At 48.3% G+C, this 26,798-nt stretch overlaps 13 protein-coding genes across 13 annotated transcripts; 6 read left to right on the top strand and 7 right to left on the bottom strand.

The window, feature by feature from the left end:
- Nucleotides 1–1,336: 1,336 nt before the first annotated feature.
- On the top strand, nucleotides 1,337–2,409 carry BO83DRAFT_418859 (putative 3-beta hydroxysteroid dehydrogenase/isomerase; the record flags this gene model as incomplete). Its single annotated transcript, XM_025534848.1, has 2 exons — nucleotides 1,337–1,757; nucleotides 1,829–2,409. The coding sequence occupies 2 exons, from the start codon at nucleotides 1,337–1,339 to the stop codon at nucleotides 2,407–2,409; spliced, it is 1,002 nt and encodes a 333-aa protein (XP_025385897.1).
- Nucleotides 2,410–2,789: 380 nt separating this feature from the next.
- On the top strand, nucleotides 2,790–3,685 carry BO83DRAFT_380168 (Rieske (2Fe-2S) protein). Its single transcript, XM_025531686.1, has 2 exons — nucleotides 2,790–3,139; nucleotides 3,211–3,685. The coding sequence occupies exons 1-2, from the start codon at nucleotides 2,867–2,869 to the stop codon at nucleotides 3,460–3,462; spliced, it is 525 nt and encodes a 174-aa protein (XP_025385896.1). The 5' UTR covers nucleotides 2,790–2,866; the 3' UTR covers nucleotides 3,463–3,685.
- An 87-nt stretch (nucleotides 3,686–3,772) lies between these two features.
- On the bottom strand, nucleotides 3,773–5,411 carry BO83DRAFT_450273 (MFS transporter; the record flags this gene model as incomplete). The annotated part of the gene is made up of 4 exons (XM_025536795.1): nucleotides 3,773–3,926; nucleotides 3,977–4,839; nucleotides 4,904–5,287; nucleotides 5,343–5,411. 4 exons carry the CDS (start codon nucleotides 5,409–5,411, stop codon nucleotides 3,773–3,775), a joined length of 1,470 nt encoding a protein of 489 aa, XP_025385895.1.
- A 999-nt stretch (nucleotides 5,412–6,410) lies between these two features.
- On the bottom strand, nucleotides 6,411–7,400 carry BO83DRAFT_88401 (bZIP transcription factor). The gene is made up of 4 exons (XM_025537680.1): nucleotides 7,344–7,400; nucleotides 7,121–7,276; nucleotides 6,728–7,055; nucleotides 6,411–6,645 (listed from the first exon to the last, which is right to left on the bottom strand). The coding sequence occupies exons 2-4, from the start codon at nucleotides 7,218–7,220 to the stop codon at nucleotides 6,474–6,476; spliced, it is 600 nt and encodes a 199-aa protein (XP_025385894.1). The 5' UTR covers nucleotides 7,221–7,276; nucleotides 7,344–7,400; the 3' UTR covers nucleotides 6,411–6,473.
- A 1,786-nt stretch (nucleotides 7,401–9,186) lies between these two features.
- BO83DRAFT_88379 (AMP-dependent synthetase/ligase) lies at nucleotides 9,187–10,585 on the bottom strand. The gene has a single exon (XM_025537679.1). The coding sequence runs from the start codon at nucleotides 10,553–10,555 to the stop codon at nucleotides 9,245–9,247; it is 1,311 nt and encodes a 436-aa protein (XP_025385893.1). The 5' UTR covers nucleotides 10,556–10,585; the 3' UTR covers nucleotides 9,187–9,244.
- A 613-nt stretch (nucleotides 10,586–11,198) lies between these two features.
- BO83DRAFT_342178 (l-allo-threonine aldolase) lies at nucleotides 11,199–12,570 on the top strand. Its single transcript, XM_025528647.1, has 2 exons — nucleotides 11,199–11,781; nucleotides 11,831–12,570. The coding sequence occupies exons 1-2, from the start codon at nucleotides 11,313–11,315 to the stop codon at nucleotides 12,481–12,483; spliced, it is 1,122 nt and encodes a 373-aa protein (XP_025385892.1). The 5' UTR covers nucleotides 11,199–11,312; the 3' UTR covers nucleotides 12,484–12,570.
- An 897-nt stretch (nucleotides 12,571–13,467) lies between these two features.
- BO83DRAFT_429120 (fungal specific transcription factor domain-containing protein) lies at nucleotides 13,468–15,575 on the top strand (the record flags this gene model as incomplete). Its single annotated transcript, XM_025535439.1, has 4 exons — nucleotides 13,468–14,284; nucleotides 14,344–14,770; nucleotides 14,825–15,113; nucleotides 15,168–15,575. The coding sequence occupies 4 exons, from the start codon at nucleotides 13,468–13,470 to the stop codon at nucleotides 15,573–15,575; spliced, it is 1,941 nt and encodes a 646-aa protein (XP_025385891.1).
- A 208-nt stretch (nucleotides 15,576–15,783) lies between these two features.
- On the bottom strand, nucleotides 15,784–16,430 carry BO83DRAFT_418854 (uncharacterized protein; the record flags this gene model as incomplete). The annotated part of the gene is made up of 2 exons (XM_025534847.1): nucleotides 15,784–16,279; nucleotides 16,399–16,430. 2 exons carry the CDS (start codon nucleotides 16,428–16,430, stop codon nucleotides 15,784–15,786), a joined length of 528 nt encoding a protein of 175 aa, XP_025385890.1.
- Nucleotides 16,431–16,476: 46 nt separating this feature from the next.
- Nucleotides 16,477–17,916, top strand: BO83DRAFT_88320 (uncharacterized protein). Its single transcript, XM_025537678.1, has 2 exons — nucleotides 16,477–17,050; nucleotides 17,109–17,916. The coding sequence occupies exons 1-2, from the start codon at nucleotides 16,835–16,837 to the stop codon at nucleotides 17,580–17,582; spliced, it is 690 nt and encodes a 229-aa protein (XP_025385889.1). The 5' UTR covers nucleotides 16,477–16,834; the 3' UTR covers nucleotides 17,583–17,916.
- Nucleotides 17,917–17,934: 18 nt separating this feature from the next.
- BO83DRAFT_317766 (M50 family metallopeptidase) lies at nucleotides 17,935–18,925 on the bottom strand (the record flags this gene model as incomplete). The annotated part of the gene is made up of 4 exons (XM_025527717.1): nucleotides 17,935–18,144; nucleotides 18,213–18,257; nucleotides 18,324–18,686; nucleotides 18,749–18,925. 4 exons carry the CDS (start codon nucleotides 18,923–18,925, stop codon nucleotides 17,935–17,937), a joined length of 795 nt encoding a protein of 264 aa, XP_025385888.1.
- Nucleotides 18,926–19,243: 318 nt separating this feature from the next.
- On the top strand, nucleotides 19,244–19,697 carry BO83DRAFT_88271 (uncharacterized protein). Its single transcript, XM_025537677.1, has one exon. It carries the CDS (start codon nucleotides 19,405–19,407, stop codon nucleotides 19,648–19,650), a length of 246 nt encoding a protein of 81 aa, XP_025385887.1. The 5' UTR covers nucleotides 19,244–19,404; the 3' UTR covers nucleotides 19,651–19,697.
- Nucleotides 19,698–20,483: 786 nt separating this feature from the next.
- Nucleotides 20,484–21,446, bottom strand: BO83DRAFT_390792 (YoaK family protein; the record flags this gene model as incomplete). Its single annotated transcript, XM_025532876.1, has 2 exons — nucleotides 20,484–21,091; nucleotides 21,146–21,446. The coding sequence occupies 2 exons, from the start codon at nucleotides 21,444–21,446 to the stop codon at nucleotides 20,484–20,486; spliced, it is 909 nt and encodes a 302-aa protein (XP_025385886.1).
- A 1,931-nt stretch (nucleotides 21,447–23,377) lies between these two features.
- Nucleotides 23,378–25,402, bottom strand: BO83DRAFT_429115 (putative pH signal transduction protein PalI; the record flags this gene model as incomplete). Its single annotated transcript, XM_025535438.1, has 3 exons — nucleotides 23,378–23,858; nucleotides 23,910–25,125; nucleotides 25,213–25,402. The coding sequence occupies 3 exons, from the start codon at nucleotides 25,400–25,402 to the stop codon at nucleotides 23,378–23,380; spliced, it is 1,887 nt and encodes a 628-aa protein (XP_025385885.1).
- Between the last annotated feature and the right edge of the window lie 1,396 nt (nucleotides 25,403–26,798).

The raw sequence follows: 26,798 nt of genomic DNA, 5'->3' as shown, positions 1-26,798 counted from the left end.
AAGAGTGGAACCGGGGACCAAGACAGAATCGCTATAATTGGTTGACATCAAGGGTATGAGTTGAATCAATCGATCTTGACATGCTCTTCTAGGTTCTGCTGCCCAATCACCTCTGAAGGGGCTTATCATTGTAGCTGATGCTTGATACACGAACAGCTGAGCGTAGGTAATATCACAAATCGACCGATCAGCGGGCGAGCAAGTAGAAGAAGGGAACAATCGATTATCCACCATGAGTAGAGTCGACAGAATATCGATGCGTACTGTGTATACATAGATAGGCTTCTCTATTACAAATCAATATGTTCACGAAAACCTTCATCAATCTTGCCAAAAGTGGACACTGTGATTGCATATGCCAACCGTCGGGGTGATGACGAGACATTCCCAGTTGCCTTGGTTGCCCCCCGCCGAGTCAGTCAGAGCCACAGCAGTATTAATAATCGTTCGAACTTATTCGCAGAATATTTTTTGACAACCATTATGGCATAGGCTCAAACCTCAGCCACTAAAGTATTGATAAGAAATATATGGAACCACCAGGAAATATTGGCACACAGTGATTAGTGATATTCCTGAACTACCCGCATCTAATGTCCCCAAATTGTTTCCTCAACCCCACTTTTCGCATTCCAGCAGATATTTGCATACGGGATGACCGGGTAAAACTACAAAAGAATCACAGATGGATGCTTAAATACTACCCGTTTGACTAATGAGGCTGATATGCATAGTGGCAGAGTTTTAGTTCGAATTCTATATTTTGGAGAATAGACGCGTGTGTCTGGGGAGTAACCTGTTTCCAAAACCCACTGTATAAACTCGACTACTCCACGAATACTTTGAATTTGACCAGTTTTTGAAGCTTCTATCGTGATTTAGGTACGGCTCCTCGTGCTTTGCCATATTCTAGATACTGACGCATTTTACATGGGACTATTGTTCAGATAGTCAATAATAGCTTTACGTATAAGGAAAACTTGAAAGGGCGGGCACATCCGTAATCAACGTTAATCGTTTCATGATTTCATGATTAGTTATTTGGCCCGAATATGTGCCTCGGGATATGGTGTACTGCATATTACATTTCAAATCAGCCGTTTGTTGATAATCATCCTCTTCTAAATTTGTAAGCTGTACAGAAGCTCGTTTTCAAAGGTATAAAGGTTTTCAAAATGTGAAGGGACAAGGTCTGCAACAGAGACGCAACCAACAAGCTGGCTCGATTATTCCACATATCTTCCATCTGTTTCGGTCACACATTTCTTCAGAGCTAGGTGACGGTATATTATCCCTCTTGAGACTTTTCCAAATTCTTACATCTGATCATATCACTATGTCCTCCGGTCTCGTCTTCATCACTGGAGCAACTGGCTTCATCGGCAGTGCCGTTGCTATCAAGACTCTACAAGCTGGCTATAGTCTGCGCATTAGCGTTCGCAAGGAAGAACAGATTCCTAAACTAAAGGCGGCACTCTCTGAGTATGAAGACAGAATCGAATTTGTCATCACCCCAGACATAACACAGCCGTCTTCCTTTGCCGGAAAGCTGGATGGAGCTAAATATGTGCTGCATGTCGCTTCGCCCATGCCCCATGGAACCAACCCGGAGACATACTTCGGCCCAGCCGTCATGGGCACCACGACTATCCTAAAGGAGGCTGCTAAAGTTAGCAGCATCAAGAAGGTGGTCATTACTTCCTCAATTGCCGCTTTAATACCTATGTCGGGTCGTCCCGAGGGAGGGGTTATCAAGGGTGAGCACCTCAGAGCTGGATGCATTCTTTTGACTTGAGTATTCTGCCTAGATATTGACCGCATTCGACAGAGAACAATGACTGGGACTTGTCAGTCGATCAGACCGCTGACTTGACTGGTGCCAACAATGAAGCAACGAGCATGAACCTCTACCATGCATCTAAGCTTCTCGCAAATCAAGCAAGTTGGGACTTCAAGAAGACCGAAAACCCTACTTTTTCCCTTGTGACTCTCCACCCGGCCTTTGTTTTTGGACGCAACGCCCTCCAGACCACTGCCGAGGATCTAAGTGGCACTAACGGTCTTTTCTTCCTCACTGTTGCTGATGGGAAACCCCTGATCAATATCACTGCTGTTCATATCGACGATGTTGCCGAGGCCCATGTCAAGGCCTTGGCCGACAATATCCCAGACAGGTCCTCGTACTTGCTCGCTGGGAAGAAGAACTCTTGGAAGGACGTGGCAGAAGTTGTGAAGAAGGAGTACCCTCACCTGGGATTCAAGATCTCAAACGATATTTCTGGGGAGTCTTGGCCGGTTGATACGACCAAGGCTGAGGCTGAACTGGGGATGCAGTGGCGGTCATTGGAGCAGATGACGAGGGATGTTATTGACCAGCAGATCGAGCTGCGCAGCAAAGGTAATTTCTGAAAAAAATAGCCTAAAAGATTATGGCATTGTATAATAGACAATCTGCTTTTTATTCTACTCAGGAAGAAACAATACTTGATCTTACATCAACGGGACTATGTTGACTAAATATTGGCATAATAGTGCAGGTATAGTACAACAGATAGATTATCTCAGGAGCCATTATAATTTATAGAAAGAGAAGGAAAGAGCTAGAATACAGTAATAATATGAATAGGAATAACAAAGAAATAAAAGCTGAACCTGCCCTGGTCAAATAAGATCTATATTAATTATAGGTTATATAATCACCCAAAGCGGTTAGCACGGGTCAGGCGAGAAATTAGCATGGGCCGCCAGGTGAGCTGCGTTCCGATATCTGATCTGATCCAATCCATGCAGCACATCAAATTTCCCCTTCCTTCCATGCAATATATTCCACACTAAATACCCAAACAAGCCACCCAACCAACCAACCATGTTCACCTTTTTCTCCCGATCCCAATCAAGCGGAGGAAAAGGCGGCTGGCAGCGCATCGGTCTAACCTCGGACTTCCCGGATGTAGACTCCCCAGAAAATAATGGCGACTGCCGGGTAACATCGCAATGCAAGGCTTTTACGATCCCGAAGACACCCATTCCGGGTGCAAGTTCCGTCCCGGTTGAAGCGGAGATTGATGGCCCGCTTGAGGATTTGAAGGATCAGGTTCTTGTGTTCAAGTATAAAGGCAAGGTTCATGCTATTGATCATGTAAGTCACACGAATTAGCTAATTAGCCATCATTGGCACGGTAATTGGTGTAAAAAGCTGATTGGGTATAGCAATGTCCGCATTCCTCATTCCCACTGTCGCAGGGAAGCCTGTTTGACATTGAGGATTTTGGAATCACGCTGAGTGCGGGGATAACGTGCCCTAAGCATGATTGGTCGTTTGATCTTTTCTCTGGGCAGGCGGATCGGGGCAATTACAAGCTCAAGGTTTGGGAGGTGCAGTTGCGGGATCTGCCTGATCCGAAGGAGGGTGGGGGTGATGAGAAGGAGGTTTGGGTGAGACGCAAGCAGCGGATTGGGTAGTTGGAAGGATTGGTTCGATTTGTTTGTTAGATTGATGGAGAGTTTGTTGTATGGTTGGCGGTATGGGCACCGCCAGAATTTTTTTTGGGCTGGACCCAGGGAACTGATGCGCCGGAGACTAAATCGTCTGCTGCAGAAGAATGATTATGTTCGCATATGCTGGGGTTAGGAGCTGCAAGCGAGATCTCTATTCTATAACGTCTGACTAGAATGCTTTATTAATAGACCACTGTTGAAACTACTCTAGAAGGCTGTCCCATTGACCCCAACTTATTGGAGTAGAATCAATACAACCGGCTTCATCGAACTGTCAACAATCATCAACATCACGACTAGCACAATAAGGGCTTTTCTTCCTTAGAACATGCCCAAACTTCCAAATGAAAATAACACCCGTCAGGCCTATGCACAATGCAATGATACCCAGTATGCTTGAAGTCCAGCCATATCCTATCCGTTCATATCTATGACCTTGTCAGCTACGCCACTCTACTTGCAGGGAGGAAATACTCACGCATATGGAGAAAACAACGGAAACACAAATCCTGCCAGACACCGGAGCATCGACGTCGCAGCAAGAGCACTAGCAGAGTACCGCCCATACGTATCCACCACGTAGATATTATTCGAGACCGTGCAGATGTACGCAGCAGCCGCAAACAGCGCAATGCCAATATCCGGCATCAGCCAGAACATACGGGCTTCCGCACTCCACCCGTACCAGAACAGCCCGATAGACAGGACAACGGTGGCTGGTATCATGATAGGTATGCGGAACTCAGGTAGACCTTTGCCGCCGTTCCGCTTAGTTAGAATGCGGAATATGCGGTCGTTGATGTGGGTTGCTACTTCCGCTGCGAAGGCTGTTCCTAGGCCCAGTGCGAGGTAGTGGAGTGATGCTATGTCTAGCTTCTCGTGGTAACGGGTTGTCCAGAGGACTGCGATGGAGGAATAGAGAATGTAGATGTTACCGTAGAGATAGCCTTGATACAGTGCCATGACTTGCACTATGGGTTGCGTTGAGAGGAGCTTGATTGGGCGGATCATGATTGTCCGTATCAATTCAAGCTTAGAGTCCCTTGGAAAGTCGTGTTCTGTATAGAGGCCTGTGGCTCCTTTTTTTATAAGGCGGTCCCTTTTCCTTCGTAGAAGAACGGGCGTGTATGACTCGTCCAGAAAGAGGAGGCCGAAGAGCTGGACGCAGCCATCTATGATGGACGTGGCGTAGAACGCCCAACGCCATGACGTGCGCTCTGTCAAAAAGCCCCCAGCAATAGGGCCCAGGACTTGTCCCATAAGAGGGAAAATGCTGTAGATTGCCATGGCCTTACCGCGATCTTTGGCGTGGAACAGATCTCCGAGAGTTCCAGCTCCGATCTATACTTGAAGCTAAGCATCAACATAAAACAAATACTTTGGGCAATTGGTAACCTACACCAACAGTACAACTTCCAAACAGTCCAGCAAAGAACCGAAAGGCAAGTAATTGCTCAATACTCCTTGCCACACCGCACGCAGTATTGAAGACCAGAAACACAAAGTTGAATGACTGTAGTACCCGTGTTCGTCCCCAGATCTCAGACAAGGGACTAATGAACATGGGCCCAATGGCATAGCCAAGGAGAAATATGGACATAACCATAGGCTTTTGAACTGTCACTGTGACATCGAGTTCTTCAGCAATGGTGTCTATCGCCGGAGAGACAATAGTAGTTGGAAGCGGACTCATCAGAACGAAGCCAGAGATTGAGATCACTGCTAGCCACTTCCGACGAGTAGACCAATTCTTCGGGTTTTCTGGGTCATCAGGCCCGTCCCAGGTGACCTTATAGTCGTTAGTATAATATTTTTAATTTGGGCAGAGTTTTTGGCGCACTCACAAGTTTATCATCGGCACCGCCATCACTCGCACACTCTTCCCGCTTGATAATTTCTTCATCTTGGCCCATTTTTATCTATTCCTTGCACGCTCGGCTCTCCGTCTAAATCCTGAAAAACATCCGACGGGAGCTGGGTAAATGAAGACGGAAATGGACGTTGATCGAACAAGTTAGCGTGAGCAAGGTATCTTTGTTCCAGTGATATTTCGATATCTAGCATTCAAGTAAATCCCTAAATTTAATGTGCAGAATAAGACGGAATGAAAAGTAGATCTGGCAATATCATTGTTGATCGTTCGTGGGTAATGAACTCCGAGCATCGATTTACTCCGTCGGAATGAAATTGCATGGTCGGAGTTCAACATCCACACTTTCATCCCGATCAGGTTGGTTTTATTCCTTGAGCAAACCCCACCAATGCCCAATGAATCACTAAGTAATAACTAATATGGACACATCATTGCTTGGAAGGTGGTTCCGCTTGCTTTAAGGTCCTGGACCCCATTTCCAGTAAAGATAATCCAAAAGGTACCAGAGGTGATGCCTTTGGAAGGCCCCGACACGCTTGGGAAACTGGATTCGAAACCCCTCTGGAGGCAAACCTGAGAAATGCTATCTCATATTGCAGTCAAAAAGATCTTGGCGTATTTGAGATGTCACCGGAGAAAGTAGGATAATTCAGGTAGCTTAGAAAGTGCCAACCTCTTGCTCCAAATCCCATTGGTTTCTATTACGAAGATTCGGGATAGTGTATCTGAGAATTAAGAATCAATCAGGAGAAACTATCCCCCTAAGTAGGACGATTGAGACAAATCCAGAAAATTATCATTGAAATTATCCATATACTGTAGAAGCCCCTGATCTATTGCGCCCCAAGGTGTTCCTCAGCACGATTGTACGTTTCCAAACCCCGCTGGGAACGAAATCCTTCTATCGCTCTCCTAATAAGATCCCGGAGGTGGTTGTTGTCTACCAAAACACCAAGCGAGATGCCGACATCGTATAGAGACTCAACTTTCTCGAGAAGCTGTTCGGTCTGGTATAATAGCTTTGCTCTTTGGTACTGAACGATTCTGTGGGCGTGCTTCGGTGGATTAGGATGTCCCTTGATGGGGTGGTTAGTCCCAGAAGTTATGTATTAATCAAGAGTATACCAACACGATCACAATGACAGGTATTAGTTGTAGGTCTGCATCTATGCCTCTCCTCTGGACGTTGCCCTTTCTGTTGGTCTTGTGGTTTACCGAAGAACGCCAAATTGGGGTCAAGGATACTGCAGTCCGCTCCGGTAGGAGAACAAGGCCTATATTTTGGCCCAAGGGTAGTAAGCTATCTGATAATGAACGATATATGCACGATTCTGTTTAGGAAGAAGCTATACGAACTTGAAAAATTGCTCTTCAAGACTTGATGTCTGCAAGTCATATGGTGATTGTTCGATACTTTCCGGTGGTGTGAAGATAACATCTTCCCATATATTGTGATTGGACTCTTGTACATTGTCTGCCAGGAGGCCTGGAAAACTGCAGGTGACTGCAGACAAAAGTCCAACATGTTTCCCCGATGTCAAGTATGCATACCCGTTATCGTGGGGCTCAGGGTCCGTTATCCGTGACGGCAGATTGGGCGGTGCATCGTGGCTTTTTCCATTGCCAATAGTATTGGCTTGATTGTCTGGAGGATGTGATTGTTTCTGGGCTTTAGCTTTTTCGCCTATAGAGTGATACAAAGTTATTGGGTTGGAACCTTGATAGTTGGAAGAATTGGTATTGACTCACGAAATTTCCGCTGCGCCATGCGGTTTTGGATTCTTTTTCGTTGTGATGGACATGGCTGTAATCTGATCTCTGTCATATTGGGGTCCAGGAAAGAGTCCATCGTAGAATTGAAGGGGTAGAGAAGTCAAATCTGCAAGCTATTATTGAGCTTTGAGACTATATGGTTGATTGCAAAAGGTAAGTACAGCCTTGCTGATAGTCGTGATGACTCGATATAGCTTACATATTAGCCTTCCTAAGCAGTAGCACCCAGAAATAAATACTCGACGCAGCTGGTGTATAACCTGCTCTTCTTGGCGTAATCATACTAGCGTATTGGATATTGTAGATCCTATTAGAGCTGGGAAAATAACCCCAATTCTTTTGGAGGGCGTGCGCGTCATGATTGCTGGATATGAACACAATCGAGGGTGGTTTCGTCTACAATACCATACACTGTGAAACAAAAAGCACATTCTGCGCCCGCACATCCTGTGAAAGCTCAGATAAAGCCGGTCAGTCTGTAACCACGTTGAGCGGCGAATATGCCTCCATGAAATATACCCATACCACGATTTGGCTTGAACAATTGACGGCAATGGATTAAGCCGAAGTCTACCCTAAATTCAGAACACCCATCAGCCAACTAATATCCCACCCAACAAAAGCAACACTTAGAATCCAAAATTGGCTGAAGCCCCGACAAACATTTAGTAGTTATTCCCAAAAGAGTGACGAGCATAAAGCAGGAAAGACCAAGGTGAGGCGATAAGAGCCATCTCAATAAGGAGCCACATACCATTATAAATGCAGGTGGGTAATGAGAATCTCGATATCTCTATCTCCTAGCAATACCGGGGAGAGGTTCTCGCACGTTTTCTCAAGTACTATGAGAAAGCTGCCTTGATTGGCGCAACTCGAAACTGGGGGGCATTCCAGTTGTTTGCCCAGATCCCTTTCCCGGATAGATCAGCCAATACTAGAGCGGTCTGGACAGCCAGGACACAGTAGCGACATGAAAAAGCCCCCCCCCCCCCCCCCCACCCGCCGCAAGATCAGTATCCTGTACGTCTATTTGCGTACTCATTCTGGTGATGGTGGGCAAGTCTGAGCGCCTTGCTGAGAAGATCGCGTCAGCCGCTTGGCAGTCTTGCCGTCTGCCCGGTTGATCCTGATAAAGTACTATCTATCAAAGCAGGACCCTTCTCGTTAGTGCAAATTGCAGCGGAGGAACGTTCGACTAGACCTAGTCTATATTAGCCCAGTTTTGGTGAATCTAGACTTCGGATTATTCCTACCAACAGGGAAATACCTAGTGCTCCTGGGACTTCCCGCAGCACGTGCCTAAGCAAGATGACCCTGCTCCTCCGCTTCATACGACCCTTGCATGATGCAGCCGGTCCATGGTCGCCATTTGAGTAATTCGGTCGTATTAATCATTATCGGCGGACAGGCTCGTTGCTATATTAATCCGTCGGTCCAACCCGCCGCTAAAATCGCGCCATTTTATCTCATCTGAAGAGATCCAGATTTGTGCTGATGATTTTCTGGGCACATTAGGGGTCATCTGAATGAGAGTTTGCCACTTGCTTTGCCCATGCAAGGCAGGTATTTGGAGTCGCATCACAATTGGAGTTTGGTGTGATGATCGCCCACATGAGCTGAAATAACAAAACTAAAGGATTCTCCGGGTAATTCGACATGAGGAAAGAGGATTCAGGATGGGGGCCAGACAAAAGCGGCAGGAGCGGGGGAGGAGTATAGGGAAATGATTATGTGGCTTTTGTTAGCAAGTGTCTAGGCTACTGTGGACTAAGGGTCCATACTGAGCAGAGTAAACAAGCACTGGCTAAAAGGTTTCGGACATTGCTTGATCCAACCTTCGGCAACAGCAACGGGGACATTTGCATTTCATAGCCGTCCTACGTGGGAAGGTTTGAGTTGAGGTGCTAGTCCGTCCGAAACAAGGGTCTGCGACACTATAATTTATTAGCCTATTCTAGCCTATAGTCGATAGAGTGCTGAAGAGAGGAATCCCCTACGGGTACTTTTGGCAACGCTACAGTTGTTGATTGATATATTTTGCTATGTTATAGGTCTACTTCCCTCAGCCTTGGCAAAGTATGACAATTATACGTAGACGTTTCATACTCCATTCGAAAACCGCTCATCAACAATGTCGCGTAACTTCCCGCTGCCGGCATTCGTAATCAGATCCCTGCCCTCGATCCATTCAATCTGCAACGGCGCAATGTTCTTCACTTTCCGGTTTTTCTTCCAGGTAGGGCTCTCCTCGCACAAGATTTCTTCAAACGCATTCGCTATGACGGATGCGTTGTCTGGCTCTGGCGCGACAATCCTCAAGACAAGCGCCTGCTCGTGGGTCTCTCTCAGAAGCCGCACAACGAACTGGCTTCCTGAGGCCTTCCCTTGACCAAGGACCCTCACGATCAATTCTCTAAGATAGGCGACAGGTAGATGTGTAGTAGCGATCTTGATGCTGACAGCATCACGTCCGTGGATGTAGAATGTTTCCGCATCGTAGTCAACCCAAGAAGCAATATCACCAACAGGGTAGCGAAGCAATGGTTGCTGCCTCTTCAGCAAGCCAGTGATGACCACGTTTCCCCTGACTCCGGGTGTAATGATTGGATTGCCATCCTCGTCCAAGATTTCAAAGACAACTAAAGGCGCCAAGACTTTGTAGATGGGCTTAATGTCGTCATCTTCATTCTTGAAGGGCTGTGCTGGAATGCCCACGTGTCCAAAATCGATACCGCCGTACTCGCGGACATAAATGGTGGCGTTCGGGAAGGCTGCACGGTAAACTGGACGGAGCTCCTTGGTAAAGCATTCGCCCGTGTACAAGATCAGCCGAAGACTGGGAAGAGTCTCGCTAACGGAAGTGAAGTATTCCGCCAGACGACGCGTGGTTGAAACGTTAGCAATGAGGACAGTAGCATCAAATTTCTTCATATAGTGGGCCATCATCTCAATGGATTCGTTTCCGCTAATAGGCAAGTGCACAATTGGTATAGGAAGTTCGAGTAGCGCTGTATTCAAGAGCATGAAACTTCCATACAGAGAGCCGTGGAAGGACATGTTTGCCACACGGTCGCCAGGGAGGAAGCCACAGCCATGAGCCATCGCATTGGCGGTGACTTTGCCATGAGTTGACAGCTCTTGTTTGGTCATGACAACTTGCTTGGGAGTGCCAGTGGAACCGCCACTGCGCATGACTGTGCCGTCAATCAGAGGCCGAGTCATTACCCCATTGGGATTGGACGTGTTCGCCTTCCAGTATTCGTCGGGGTCGATGACAGGAAGGTCAGTCACACTTTTGGCGCCTGCCGGAACATGTTCAAGAACGCGTTGGTAAAACGGGGAATGGGAACGAGCGAATTCGATGAGTTCGCCGATGTTATCCTTCCGATGAGATGACATTGTGCTTAGCATGTGAAATTGGCAGAGGACGGAGCTTTCGTTGTTTCGAACGGTGACATATGCCCTCAGGATTGACTGCTCAGGCGACCCCTATATATGTCCCCACTGCTATTACCCCTCTCTCATGTGCGATATCTCGCTCGCCGTTGTACTATGACATCGCCTTACCAACCCCCTTAGAGTTTCAGCGTTCCGATTATTGGCCATAGCATAATGTGGGGGAGCTGGTGACTTTCCAGTTTACTCCGTGCGTGTGGTTATTACTCCATGGAGACATCGGAAACCCCAGACTCTGTCAGACATTCACCTGAGGCCAAGGTGGTTTGCTCGCACCGCATCGGACTCTTATGGACATGTGCATGGTGCCTTACCACGGCTTAGCCATATTAGGCCATTGTATCAAACCTTGATGCGCCATGTATGACCTTGCAGCGGAGGAAGACCTAAATAGCTACTTCCAGTCCCGCTTCAACGCCGCAGATCTTCTTACGTGCATAGCTGTTTCTTACATGCAGAATTATTTCTTATCTGACGCGTCACTTTTCTTACATGCATAGAAAACGGCCTAAGGGCTCTGACGTGATTATGGTGAAGCTTTCGGGAAGAAATAGCTCTAAACTGGTGCGAAAAGATAAAAAGCCGACACGTACTTTGCCCGGCAGCGGCATAATAAATGAGTGACGATGTACACCCTCATTATCCTCGCTACAATTCTCAAACAACTCTAGGGGTTCTTTTGACTGGGCAATAATTCCCACCATACGCAGCCATGACCATTGTCCGCCAGACTGAACACCCAGTGGAGGTTCACGATACCGGCCTCCCACAGAACAACTGGAGTACACCCGGTCGAGCCGCATACGACTTCCGGTCTGATTTTGTTACCTCCCCGAATATGAGCATGCTCGAATCTATCGTCAACACAACACTTCTCGACGACGAGATGATGGAGGATCCAACTACTAACTATTTCCAGGAGTGGATGGCTCAATTGACAGGCCACGAAAGAGCGCTCCTCACATATTCTGGCACTATGAGCAATCAGGTGGCACTCCGGACAGCTCTCACCACCCCACCATACTCCATCCTTGCAGACCATCGCAGCCATATCCTCAACATGGAGGCAGGTGGAGCAGCGACTCTTTGTGGCGCTCTGATTCAGGGTGTCATTCCAGCAAACGGCCATCATTTGACGCTAGAAGACATCAAAAAGCACTTCATATTCAAGAAGGATATCTGTGAGTGGACTCACATGTTGATACACGTGTGCTAATGTTGTGTGCATAGATGACTGTCCCACCCGCGTTATAAGCCTCGAGAACACACTTTTCGGAACAATCATGCCCCTCGACGAAATTCGAGATATTTCCGCATGGGCTAAACTTCAAGATCCACCAGTACACATGCACCTTGACGGTGCAAGGCTATGGGAGGCTGTTGTCGCGGGCGCAGGTACTCTTGGTCAATTTTGCGAGTGCTTCGACAGCGTTTCATTATGTTTTACCAAGGGTCTGGGTGCACCCATCGGGTCTGTGATTGTGGGGAACGCGGAGTTCATAACAAGAGCGAGGTGGATGCGTAAGCTTTTCGGTGGGGGACTGCGTCAAACCGGGATCATTTCGGCGCCGATGTGCGTTGCACTCAAAGAAGTGTTTTTAGGGGGCAAGTTGAGACGGTGTCAGGAGAGAGCAAAATATATTTCTATGATGTGGGAACGTCTAGGTGGGTCTTTAATGAGACCCACGGAGACGAACATGATGTGGATGAATCTCAACGATGGCAAGGTCGACAAGAAAGCATTCCAACGGGTAGCAAAGGAGCTGGGACTCAAGGTGCATGAGAAAGAGCGATTAGAAGGGCGATTGGTGGTACATTATCAGATTTCTGACGACGCCATCAAGAAGTTGAAAATTGCGATGAGGGCTGCATTGAATTGTTGAGAATCGGGCGACGTGCCGAAGAAACTTGCAACTGCCACTGTGGATAAGGCGAGAACTCTTCCATCGGATTATTGTATACATATCTACTTGATCAAGTACTCCATTTTATTTATCTGGAAATGGTTACGTGACGTTTTCTTACTTGATTTGTTCTTCAGAGTACTGAGTAAAACTGTATGTAACATCCCCGGCCAAATATACATTACTGTTACGTAGCAGTATCTCCAGTCCTTAATCATTGTAATAGAGAACGGCCATACAGATGTAGTCTGATAATGCTTAGAAGGACTTCCAATTGCTGACTTCTTGGTTAATCACGATATTGTCCTAAGGTTTATACTTGTTCCTCCATATTAATGCGTACGGTGGGTAACCCCCACATCTTCCGCTGGAGACGATGAATCGATCTACTAGCTGACAGATGGGACGAACATCCTCATGCTTGGCACTTGAGTACTCTGGTATGCGCCGATTCACACGTAGAAAAAACTGCAGGATAGGACTTTCTGTTATAAGACAAGCATCCATTGCCCTAACTACAGTTTGCTGTCCCTGAAAATAAGGCTTATCTACCTAGTGGGGTACTGTCATGTGATCAATTGGAATCCACCACTGTATTTGGCGACCGTGAATTTACCCTGTTTCTTACTTGTGGAGCAATGCGGATTGTGCTCGTGCGTTTACCTCTCCTGAATTGCAGCAGCTTGGCATCATCATTTCCAGTTCAAAGGAAGAAGCCTTCTCTCTACTGCTTGGCTCGTGCTGTAATTTGATGATACTTCCATTTTTAAGAGGATCCATGGCATTCTGACTTAGGTATTCAATATGAGTTCTCGGCGCTCAGTCTCAACCAGACGCAATGGAAAGCCTTGCTCGTGCGAGCCTTGTCGAATATCGAAGATTCGCTGCGACCACAAAACTCCCGTCTGCGACAGATGTGTCGTCCGTCAGAAAGAAAATAGCTGTGTTTATCATCCTGCGCCGATGACCAAACCGCGCGACAGGCCTAAGTCTGGACGGCCGAAATGGCGGCCCTTGGGCTCTTCGGGCCTGAGATCCCTGTCCGCTCGTGATGACTCACTGAGAGAGAGCATATCTTCATCATCAACAGCTAGGACCGTTCCTCGCGCAGAAACTCAATTCTTCGGCTCGACAGCTTTCCCAGCAATTATCAGTGACGATCAAAATGTTGTTGGTCGCTATCTGGGGCAGCTCTCCGCCCAGGAGTTTTCTTCTGGTGTAGATTGTCCAAATTATCAGGAGAAGTACACAGAAAAACAGATTTCGGAGGGTACTAAGGTGTTGAATGTGCTGTTCGAGTTTCCAGGGTTTGCAGACAGTATATGCAGATACCTCGAGCTTTCCTATACGTGCATGGTGCCGCATCCATTAATCAAGGCTTGTGTCGAATCGATACAAGTTACTATGCAAAGGTCTAGGGGCAATCGGTTGAGGCAACTTGTTGTGACTCTGTTCGCAAACACTGCCAAGCCTTTAGATGCCTTTACAACTCTGCCGGCGGAGGACTATCACACCTTGTTCACTGGGCCTAATATCAGATGGGAGATCATTGGCTTCGTCCTTGCCATCCTTGGAGTGTCACTTAAATATGACGTCAATAAACGAAGCAAACCCCCAGAAACATCACGATCTGACCAGAAGCCGGATTTCATTCATCGACTCGCTGAAGGTGTCGATTATTGCACGGCCGTTTGTAACAATTACAATTGTGTTAACCCCCAAGCACTATGGCTACTTTACGGGAATGCCTGCTTGAAGAACCTGGTCTACGGTGACATGAGTAAGTGGCATCGGATACACTCGATAGTGGTTCGTAGGGACTATATACTGATTGTATAGGCTTCCAATTATGGCGCTGCATGGGCGATGTCTCAAGCATGTTCTTCGCTCTCGGACTTCACCAGGAGGACTCCGGACTCGAGGCAACCTATCCTTTCTACCAAGTTGAGTTGAGAAGGAGATACGCAGCCCAGATATATTCAATGGACAAAACGATCAGTACATTCCTCGGCCGCCCGCCCAGAATTTCGGGATCCTACTGCGCCAATACCATGCCCGCTGATATCGACGACGAGATACTGTTGCTAGAGGGAGACGAACTAGATAATGCATTAGGCAATATCGATGCGAACGGCTGGAATATGGATCGACACTTTCGTGGTGCAACCTGGAGACGGATAAAGCTAATTATCAGCCAGTTCCGGGAGGAAATACTTGGACTTTGTCTCGGTACGCGACTCTCTATTGGAAATGAGGCTTTGGCAAGGTGGGTACTCTTTGATTTCGGGTAAGCTCTAAATTATTAATCAAAACTCGATAGGGACATACTGGCTCGACAGGAAGCTGTATGGGATCAGATTCCACAAGATCTCAAGTACGACGAAATCACTGGATCTCAGCACATACCTCCTCCTCAGCGATATGTTGTGATGACTACATACATGGATCAAAAATACACCTGCTTCTTATTGCATCGAAAGCTTTTGAACGAGACGGAGTGGACGCGGGCGCCATTGTACAGGATTTCGAGGTCACTGCTGAATACTGTCTTGCAGGTAGTGTCGCTCTCTGATCAGGTATCCAACATGCAGCGAGATATATCTTGGCCTGTAAGTGCTACTAATAGTCTTTTTTGTTTGATACACAACTGAATTTCTCCCAAGATGCTCTATTACGGGCTACCAGGAGCCAGTATCCTGGCAGTGGACCTATTGAAGCACCTGCATCCTTCATTCAACACTTCGAATCCGGAAATTAAGGTGATTCCTCGAGCCGAAGTTATACAAAACCTCGCTGTGTTTGTCTCAAATCTTCAAAGAAGCATCAATCGAAGAGAAGTCAACGGTGAATCTTGCAGACGGGCCCATGGAATCTTGTCCCGGATCTTGGATGAGATAATCGACCCAACAAACGGCCAGTTGGCAGTTTTAGATATGGAAGTACAGCAAATGCCGAACAGCACACCGTTTCCATTTACCTCTGGATTTGACAGTGACCTCAATATCGATAACTTCTTCAGTCAGATTGGAAACTGGGATTTGGCGCTCGACACTTCGGCCATCGTGCTATAATTGACTGGAACAAACAGGTTTACAGAAATACTGTTGCGCCAGCTTGCCAGCCACAGCAGTGAGATACTATGATCCGTGCATTTTATCCAACCCCATAGTGGAACTACGGAGCAGTAAGTCAATTATTATTTCATTACTATGTAATGTACGGCTTTCGTGCGGATGAGGCTAACGTCCGTTTCAATAGCATTGAAACCGACCAACAATTTCACAAAAGCCCGATAACAACCTCACCCTTAACTCTCGCATCGAGATTAAGCTGCACCTTCGCACGCAAATTGAGTCGGACTCGAATCTGCAAGCTACCGCTCTTCTCCGGCGTCTCCCACTGCAAATCTGGATCGTCGATGTTCATGTTCATACCACCAGTGGTAATCTCCTTGACGGTATCCTTGACGCCGCCGGCCTTGTCGCCGACGCCCTTTGTCAAGTTGCCGACATCTCCTCCTACGTCGGTCATCTTTGATCCCGTATCTTGCGGTTGTTCTTGAGAATTGCTTTGATCACCCCCTTGATCGGCTGGGGCTGCTGTTGGATCTGTGGGTGAGCTCTCTCCAGGTCCTTGCTGGTCTTCCTTTGGTGAATCCACTTTTTCCAATGGTGGACTCGAAAGCTTCTTCGACTTCCGTCGCTTGTTGAGTTTTGGTGGTTTTGGAGAGGAGGGCGAAGTTTCTGTTGGGCTTGACGTTCCAGGTGGTTGTTCGCTTTAAGGTTGTGAAGATGTGTTAGCCAAATGTTTTAAGTCTATTCATAACATGAACGATCTCGACAAACAGTGGGAGCAAAGGGTAAGTCTACCTTGACATGAATTCTTCACACTTACATTGCAATGTCTCCTGGACCTCTGTCACCCATGTTCTGAGAGTTACAGGAGGACCCTTTTATCCGCGATTAGGCTCGCCGCATTACATGGTGGGTGTAATGGACACAGTGGGCTTAAAAAATTCACCTATGAAATGGATATCCGCATGATGCCGGTTCCAGCAGAAGTCTTCCGCATCCGGCGAAGTTGCTACTCATTCACACCCTAACTTTGTTGCACACGCGGCATTCAATATGTCATCCAACGTCGCATCGGCACTGCCGAGGAGATGGAATGCAGTGAGGGGCTCCGCAGACGGGCCTCACCGGGGTGACCGAGAATATATGAAAGTCGCAGCAGAACTAGACCTGCTCCTAAGAAAAGTCTATGATACTTGCATAGCAGCTTTACGTCTATTCGAACAGCCAGCAAATTGTCAGAAACGAAGCTGCCCAACATGGTGTTCTCATTAGTCATGATGTCAACATTGGTGCCCACTATCATAGGGCTGAATGAAGCTACGAAGGGTGCTCGAGATCAGGAGGAAACTCGCAGAGCCGAGTCACGATCACGACGATGTCATCTGGTAGCCACTTGCGAGGAAACCACGGGATCGCCGACGCAAAGACAGCAGGTCCACAATGCTAAAGTGTATCTTGACAAGGACTATAAGGTTCGATTGACATATACAGTTTCGGGATTTTTGCGTGACAGGTTGCTAAATGTATTAGGTTTACATCATCAAACAACCAAGCCCCAGCATGGCCCCATTCAACGGACAGTACTACACACACCCAGCTTTCGGACAAGACAACTCGGCCGGTCTAATCTCAATGAGCCCGGAAGAGCCGCCCCTCGCGCGGTGGGTATATCTGGACAAGGAGACGAAGCAATTGAGTTATGGAAACAGGAAGGATAGCGAGGAGAACGTGTGCGGTCCGTTCGACTGGACGGAAGACGAACAATACGTCACTTTGGAGGGGAATGAGCGGTGGCTGGCAGTGCGATTGCCAGATGATGTCCGGAGGGAGCAAGAGTACGAGGATCTGGGTTTGGATGATGATAAGGCTGTAAAGGGTCTTTGGAGGCTTTACTTCGATCGCGAGGGCAATAGTCTGGACCTTCCCGAGGGGACAGAGATGATGACAATCCGTTTGAAGCGGGATCCAGTGGAAGAAGAAGAAGAGGAGGATGATTTCTTCTGAGTCAACCAGTGTCCGCAGAATCGTGGATAGCAAATGACTGGTTGCACTGGTCTGGTGGTATGTTGCAAACGGATGGGCCGACTTGGTGTTGCAGTACTCCGTACCAGCCATCCCGGGAGGCCGTTTTCGGTAACCCGCCGTAGTACGGAGTCTGTTAGTCATGGACACCATCCTAGCATTTGTCCGGAGTTACTTGAATCGTAATACATTTTATCTGCCAGCAGACGATCAAAACAAAAACAAAGTGGTATCACATTAACCGAGAAACTTTAGTCTCGCCTCAGACCTATCACCCATCATGACTCCACGTTTCGTAACTCATCAGAAAACGTAAATCAGGCTACTCAGTCAATCACCGCGTCGGGATGAAATGTTGCGAATCCTTCTCCTGCTCACTGAATGACTCACGGAACGCAGCAATGGCTGCAATGATTGCAATCGCAATGAACGCAAGAGAAATGAACGACCAGATGACACCCCAGCACTGCGAAGATCCTCCGTATCTCTTGGCGAACTGGCTAGCATCGGATGTGTTGACTTTGCGAAGGATAAGGTCGTCGCACTATACAACGCAGTTAGCACACCACCCCAATCAACGCACACACCGAACACAACAAAGAAAAGACTCACAATATCCCAAACACTATAAAGCGCCGACATCACCCCAATGAACAACTATATCCCACATGTCAGTAACCCACCCCAACACCCCAATGACCAAAAGAAAGAAAGGGAGCCTACCACAACCCACTTCAACGCCTCCCCATGGGCAATAAACCAACAAGCGACCAACAACCCCACGGCCAACAAAATGGTAATGATAGTCAACCAATCCCTCCTCGCCCACCAAAGCGTGAGCAAAAAGCACACCCCCAGAACAATACTAGCGACTTTACTCGCGACGATATCGAAGCCCGCGAAGATTAACAGCGACCCGATAATCGACGACCCCAGGTATCCAGCAGGTAATGTCACGGCGCTCATTCCTCCTTGCATGTGCGTGACGCCGCCTTCGTGCGGATCGAGCGAGATGGATTTCACGCGCCCGCCCGTGCAGCAGGCTGTTATGGCGTGGCCGAATTCGTGGAAGGCGATTACTAGCATCTATCCCTTCATTAGTATTATTTTCTGGGTAGGTGGTTGGTTTGAAAGGGGGTAGGTATTACCTTGAACGGCCACAACGACCACCGCACATACGGCAAATTCCAAAGCAGCGCAATAACAACCACATATGCTGCCATCACGCCCAACGTTACTGCCTGGGCGTGTGTAACGCTGAGATCGCGCTTCATTATATGATGGTCGATGGCCCGTTGGTCGAGGACCATGTAGTGAGGTGCCATGGTTGCGATGAACTTAACGAGAGTTGGTGTTTGAGTTGGACTGTTTGATAAGGCTGTATGCGAAAAGAAAACAAATATTCAAAGAAAAGAATGAAGACAAGGCACCGGCGCATATTTAATAACCTCGTTTCACACACATGCGACCAGCACTACGCGTTCTACTTGGCGTCGCCCTGTAAATTCCTGCTGCTTTGGGTTTAGTTCGTGGCTGGGGCCGTGGGGTATTTTTAGTACGTCTTTACGTGGCGGTGACTAACCCGGCAGTTTTGAGTAAGTTATTTCACAATCACATTTTAGGTTGCAAGATTTTGTGAAATAATTTTGTTTAATCAAATGGAATAACTAGATTTGATCTATCTAATTATGTATTTCCCGATGTTTTCCATCTGATAATATACCACTAGAAATCCTGTGCTGACTTACACCGCGCAGGGTCTTTGGAAGTAGTTATATTACTTTTTCTCCTTTCAGCCTTGTTGATGGGGTACGTAGATACGCGGAGGGTTTCCGCTGGGTCTAATACTATCTTATCCTATCATATTCTGTCGTTTCCAGTCTGCTTAGTGTTCCACACCTTTTCAACTCTGGAATATAAGATAATTTCTATGGAACTCCACCGGCTTGGCGTTTCACTAGCCTCAAATTGTGGTTTGTTAGAATCGGGCTGTGTATGGTTTATTAGTGTTGGGTTCACTGTATTTTGGTTGATGGGTAGAGACTATTGATGCACTAGAGATAGTAGATATTTTGTAGAAAGTGGGAGATGGTTGTGGGTCTGCAGATCTTGTGTTTTTTTCTGCATGAGTATATTTCAGATCAATACTAAGCACTTTAAATGGGATAGTATGTAGGTGGACGTCCCCATACAAATCTTTATAAGATAGAGTTGGTCACTGCTGTAGATTTAGTATGTCGATCAAAATTCGCAGAACTAGTAAGTACCATTCTTCATTGTTGACCATCTACTACCTAAATCATCCCCTCCAACAGAACCACCCATCTCATCCACCCACACAATTAAAAAAACCCTGAACCCTCACTCAGAACAACATCCTCCCTAACAGTGAATAAAATACACATCTAGGGCTCTTAACCCTCCCAACGCGTCCCCCAACGCGTCGCTATTGGTTGCCTTATAAGAGTGGATTTTCGCGATTCCTTTTACATCTTGATCATGGAGGGGATCATATCTGATTGGACTGATTGATGTTGATTATCTGGGAGTGGGGGCAGTGGGATGGTGGGTATTTCCTTGGGGGAATAGGGTGTATGGCACTGCATTGTGTTGAGGGGGGGTAAGTGTGGTATTTGGGGATGTGAGGAGGGGATTGATGATGGGGTTGGTTTGTTATGTCTTCGGATTGGGGATGGAAGGGTATATAGATGGGTTAACGGCTACAAGGTGATGTGGATGGAGATATAATAAATGGCATTGGTATTGAAAGAACATGGTCACAATTTAGTTTCCTTGGACAGCGAGCTTGATACTAGATGAAGAACGAGCAATATAGTAGGAAAATTCAACATCGCGTGTCATAAGGGTGTAAGGTTGATCCGATCAAACAATATCTCCAGCTTTACTCCCGCCCTCAGCTCTCCAGACGGTCCAACTAAGGGTGATTGTGAACTTCAAGCCAAAGGCAAACCACAGACTGCTTGCCATGGTAGCAACCTTGGACAATCCACCTGCAGTCATCGCTCCCAAGAACAGCGCCAGGAAGGCCCCAATCCTTCTGTTTCTCTTTGCATTCCTCTTTGCCAGCAGATCCGGGTCGACCAGTAGATCACACAGCAAGGTGGTAAGGACTACAGTTGGAATCTCATCATATGCGAGAATCCTTGACGCACAGATCTGCCCACCTGCCTGGAAGGCCAGTAGGGTAATGGGCAGGATCTGCATCCATTGAATCGGAGCCCGGGGATCTTCTGGCTTCGGAGAGACCACTTTGGCCTCAACCAGGATGGCAGCAGCGAGGAGGCAGATGGTCTGGGTAGCGAATGAGAGGATCATGGTGGAACGACGGCGAGGGCTCAGCCTTCTGGCTACCTGGATGAAGATGACGTTGCTGGAGATGAAAGTGCATAGGGCTATGAGTGACTTGGCCCAGAGGTAAGCTGGATATCTAGGCTGGCCGGAAGCACCGAGGGCGATGAAAAGGGTATTCCCTAGTTTCTATTAGAAGCCGCTCTCAGCGACTCAAGTCAACTGCTATGGCGTACCTGTCTGCATGCTTGAGAAGCTACCCCATGCGTTAAATGACAGCCCGTCAACTAGCCCGCTGACAAACCCGCAGACTATTAAAACAATGTCTGCGTATCTCGTGTCAATCTCGGCTTTAAAGTGCCGAGTCATAGTTGCATAAAGGCCTCCTTCTACGGCCTGACCAACAGAGAGGGAGACATTAGTGCTATTGCCTGAGGACCAGAGTCCACCCTTATCTTCGGCAAAATGGAGATGTCCTCTGTTTGTTGTTCTTGCTGCTGGGACCGGTTGAATATCTTCAGAAGGATAGGACTGCATAATTTAACTAAGGGTTTTGCAAAGAGACTGTGGTAGAGCTGGGTAATCTTAATGGATAAAGTTCCTTAACTCGGGCATCCAACGTGCCGGACGTAGGATCTATATGTGGCAGACACTGCCTGGATCTTCATATTCATGGCGAGCCCCCCGTGTGTCTCCGCGCCAAGATGTTGGATCGTCACTCTCCCTAACCTTCGAGTCGATACTCTCATCGGAGCGACGCACGTTTCGCATTATCCTCGTGGTTGGTCTTCACCGCCGCTCTAGACGTTTCAGTTTCAGCCCAATATGCGACACAAACACGCCCCATGAAGTGTTCAGGATAGCATTACCGCATCGGACTCATCAGGCGACAATATCCAGGGATTGAGTGTATTCGGCTTTGGAGGTATCGTATCCTCCGCCGCGCGCCACCTTGGCACCATCTTGGCAGGCCTGCCAATCCGGTTCCGCTGGGCGGCAGAGGCTCATGCTACCCGTCGGTCGGGAGCTGCCAAGCTTAAATTCCCGGCCCTCTTTGTGATTTGGTATCGACTATCCAGTACTGACTGCGAACGGTGGTGGGATTTGGGCAGGTGGCGCACTAGTCCGGGTAGATCCCCATACTCTGCGGGATGGAACGGGATGGATGAGCTAGAACCGAATCATGAAGAGTTTCATCGTGTTAGATGCCTTGATAAGCCACATCACGGCGAGATGGCTGGATAGTACTCGTATAAGGACCTTTCGACGTCAGACACCACATCATCAACACTAGAGCTATCCAACAGTAGACCATAACAGACTCACCCGTCATGCTTCCGCTAGGAGCCAGCAGTAAGTGGCTTTTTGGTATGTCCAAATCCAGCAAACCTTGATTTCAGTTACCGCTGAGCCACGCTGGGCATTTGTCCAAGACTACTTGGCGTCTCTCTCCAGTGTCGTCTGCGAACATTCTTCTCGTTGTAAATGTGAGCCCAGACAAATACCCCTCCGGATCGAACAGATGGGGGCCTCCCGTAGCTATATCTCTTATCGCTTAACGCTTCGTCGACCAGTCATTTTTGGGTGTCAAACAGAGCTTGCGCTGACGAAGGCTATTTTCAAGTGAAGCACAGGTCACGGAGCAGGCAGCCGCAATCAGCTCGTATTGCCATGACAATCATCATTTGTATGCCAGATACAGGTCGTGGCGTCGTATTTTGCATCACAGATCCACAGGCACTGCCTTGATTGTATTATGTGCACCATTAGGTTGCTGGTATCCGCGGAGGTGATAGATCGTGGAGCGAGAGGACCACTGGTGGTACTGGTAAGTTTCTGGGCTGTTGGCTGATGTTAACGAACTAACCTTCACCTGCCTTGTTTACGGATATGCTGCGTGATGGAGTGCGCTACAGAATGTAGACTGATTATTGATTGGCAAGTGCAATGAAGTCGTCTCGAGAGGCTTTTCTGCGCTGGAAGTAGCACTGCATGCAGGCCAAGTGATTGATCCCTTTGAGAAGAGCAAGACTCACATGACCGCGCTTGGCGACATTTCTAGCCTGAAGACGAACTTGCTATGGCGCTTATATGAACTTACCTCAGGACACTCGAAATCATGTCTTCCCTATTATACAGCAAATGAAGACAACTGCTAATCTCATAATCAATCATGGCTATCGAACTAACATAACAATCATAACTAACGACAATCAAGCCCACATCACAGCAAGAGAGCCGTTCAATTGTACATCCGGATCTTCCACTTTTCATATACATGGACCGACGCAACGGACAGGGGCGCTTATTTGCAGTGTCATGCTGCGCAAGCATGACAGAATAAGTGATGAACACAACGAAAACAGTCCAGTGACAGACTCCATAACAGACTCCATAACTCCACGCAAGGCCGGCATGATGATTGTGACAAGCACATCATGGTGTAGACGAAAGGATTAAGATTATGTTCAAATGGGGTATCTTGCCGCATCTCGAGGTATTGACATAGCTGGCATGCGACTACCAACACCAGCAGCTCCTCCTCGCCCAGTACCAGCCCGCAGGTCAAAGTCGGGGTTGTTCTCTAGGAGAACATCATGCTTCCGCTGAGCTGGAACGGGAGGTGGGCGCCAGCGGGGATTGATAGGCCGCTCAGATATTGATGTAAAGTGGCTTACTTCGCTAGTAGTCGGTGAGCTGGGTCCTTCCGCCATATCTTCCATCGGTTTCCTCTCACCAGTAGCACCTGGTGTCAAGACAGCCGGCAACCGAGGGTTGCCTGCCGCCGACTCGTTGGTAGTAGCAAACCGAGGGTCTGCATCTTCAAAATAGTCCGCTGAAGGAGTTCGAGTATGTTGTCGTGGCCCGTCATACGCATGGACAGGTGAGGGCGAGGGGCCGGTCCGCGGTTCTTCTGGAGCCCAACCGGCACGTGGAGGAACATATGATCTGAAATTTGTTAGCATCGAAGGATAGAGTTAGAGAGAATACACAGCTTACGCTGTCCGACTATAGAGGCTTGAAGGACTAATAGGTTCAGGATAGCCATCTGCTGATAGCGCATGTGGCTGAGGTTCGAGGTGCCCTTCATGCGATTCATGGGAGCCCATTCGTCGTGGTTGTGGTTGCATTTCGATGGCCTGGCCGATTGGGCTACCATGATCTGGAGATACTGCCATTCCAATTGGTCCAGGAGACGGTTGTCGAGCGACGGGCAGTGGGTGGTGATAGCCGTACTCATCTTCAGGCGGCGGGGTTGGTCGAGGAGCGGGCCCGGGCATGTACTCACCCGGAGGGGGTCCTCGATAGCCTCGTCCCATCATCCCGGGGTGTCCACCGCGCATGGGACCCATTGGGACACCGTTTGCACCCGGAGGAGGCGGTCCTCGAGGTGGTCCTCTGTAAGGCCCTCCACGGCCATAAGCCCCGCGCGGTGGATAACCACCTCGTCCGCGGGCAAACCCTGGCGGAGGGCGCCCTCTCCGCGAGCCAACACTGCCGTCGGAATACTGATTGCGCAAACGAGGATCGGATGGTGGAGCCTGTGGACCAGAGATACCAGCATCGTCAAGCGAGGAGTTGTAGGCCGCCATATCCCTCCGGACGCGGGTGAACTGACTATCGGGCATTGGAGGATCAGGTTGAACAGTCCGTGAGTTCAGTGGAGTACGGTCGTCATCACTGTCGTGTGTAGTCGTACGGAAAGTAGCAAATGTAGGGCCCGTCTCAGATGAAGGTGATGACCCAGTGATCACAGGTTCCTTTGTATCCATGTTCGCTGCCGCTGCCGCCGTCGCTGCGTTTTGGCGGTTGTAGAAGTTCTCCCCGCTCATTTCAGCATTTTCATTGATCCGCTTCTTCCTAGCCTTGCGGCTCACAAGTGTCCGACGCATTGCACATGTGACCACGCCGCAAGTGACAAGTAAAATGGTCGCAACTAAGACAATCCATCCTGCCCAGGCCATGTGCGGTACAAACAAGAGAATATCGACGAGGAAGGCGAGGAGTGACACAAGAAGGGTAGGAAGCAGTAGAATCAACAGGGCTAGTAAATAGCGGGGCGAGTGCGACGGTGCATGAAAATGAGCCGCTGCTGCCATACATAGACATACAAGTGTGAGGAAGGCCGCGACGGGATGGACGATCAGAATGGCTGAGAGCGATCGTCGGGTACCAGGTGCAATGCTGAATGTACCGTCTTCGGAAGTAATATCATCTGAACCAGAGTCAGCTGCGGTTTAATGTAGGAGTTTAGCGGTCTTGACGAGATTGAAATCGAAAGCACAAGAAGAGGGCGACGAACCGTCGGCGTAACCAACATGAATGCTGGTGCACACATCGCCTTTGCAGTATCCGAATACGCCATAATCAATATTATCATGTCTCGCAAGCGCAATGCTTTTGACGATAGGGGTGGAGATGACTGAGATGAGGAGAAGCGCAAATGCGATCAGGAGGAGGATGGTGAGGGGAGTGGCGGGTTTGAGCAGCATGGCGATTAAGGGAGCGGAGCGGCGCTGCGGCCGCGATAAGAAAGGTTGGCGGAGAGTCCAAGTGCGAACAAGAGGCAGCTCTGGCGAGCAGCCCTTGAAACTAACTATCTAGAATAGTGGGAAGAATAAGAGAGAATCTTCATTCGAGATAGGGAATCCGGGGGGGAGGGGAGGGATTGGAACCGAAAGAGAGGACCGAAAGAACGACTGGGTTGAGTTGGATGGTGAATGAACGGATGGCCTGGACTGCGAAAGGCTGTGAGATGATCGAAGGGGAAGATGGTCGGCATCAGCCGCTCGTGATTGGTGAGGGGCCGTCTGTTAGTCAGTAAGTCATTCTCCGCCACGGTGCAACTCTCAATCCCGTCCCTCCGTCAGTCACAATTCACTCTTCATTCTTTCTTGCCTTCCCATCATCATTCTATCCTGTTCCGTGCCGATCAGCTGCATCCTAGTTTTCTATTCACATTCATCTTGGTGGACTTTATTCCCTGATTTTAATCTTTCCATTTCTCTTCTATCCATTGACCTTGCTGTCTTTCTCGTCCTCCCGTCTCCTACCGTGGCTAAGCCGCCTATGCGCATCCACCAGCCTTGAAAAGCGCAGTAAGCAATGCCCCCCTGTTCCCACAAAAAGGTGTCTTTTGATTCGCTGGACCGCAGATAACGATAATGGGGCCGAGTCCCACGCACCACGAGTCCAACTTGTCTGAAATGACGATGGGCCCGTTTGACATCTCAAAAGCTCGGACGAACCACCCTATGCTGCGCAAACAAATTGGCTTAACTCCATAATCGGGATTTCTCTGGGGTTCTAAGCTACTAATAATAGACCCTTGACCAATTCTACGTAATGGCACATGCGTAACGACTACTGAACAAACCATCTACCAACGCACTTTCGCACACTTCGCAAGCCCAGGGGGGATGTCCCGTCTGACCCCATCTCCCGTCCAGGTACAATCTGGTTTTTCCCAAGCCTATCTGGTCACTTGTGCCGCAGACTTGTTTTAGCCAAGGACCGGTTGGATTTGGAATCAACTACCGCGGGGAGAGAAATTCGGATCCCCGAAGCATACCCACATAAAATAAACAAGCGAGATTTTAACGGACTGGACCCACGGAGGCAGCCATTGCATTCTTCCTAAGGCTCGCCGTAGGGATTTTCACTTGAATCGGATAATACGTCAGGGGCATACTCTGAAAATCTGCTGACAGGCACACATTCTTACCCTGACAGTATGTGCTGTTTCCCGTACACTGCATCGAAAATCAGCGGGACAATGAAACGGGCTTTACCCCCTGAAATTCCTTTGACGATCGGGTCTTACTTAGTACCTGCGAAGGCCCTTGACCTTGCACGCGAACATTGACCAACTAGCACACATACTTTCTT

This window comes from Aspergillus eucalypticola (assembly GCF_003184535.1).
Source record: "Aspergillus eucalypticola CBS 122712 chromosome Unknown BO83scaffold_20, whole genome shotgun sequence".
NCBI classification, from domain to species: domain Eukaryota; kingdom Fungi; phylum Ascomycota; class Eurotiomycetes; order Eurotiales; family Aspergillaceae; genus Aspergillus; species Aspergillus eucalypticola.
This window is presented reverse-complemented; position numbering and strand designations above follow the sequence as displayed.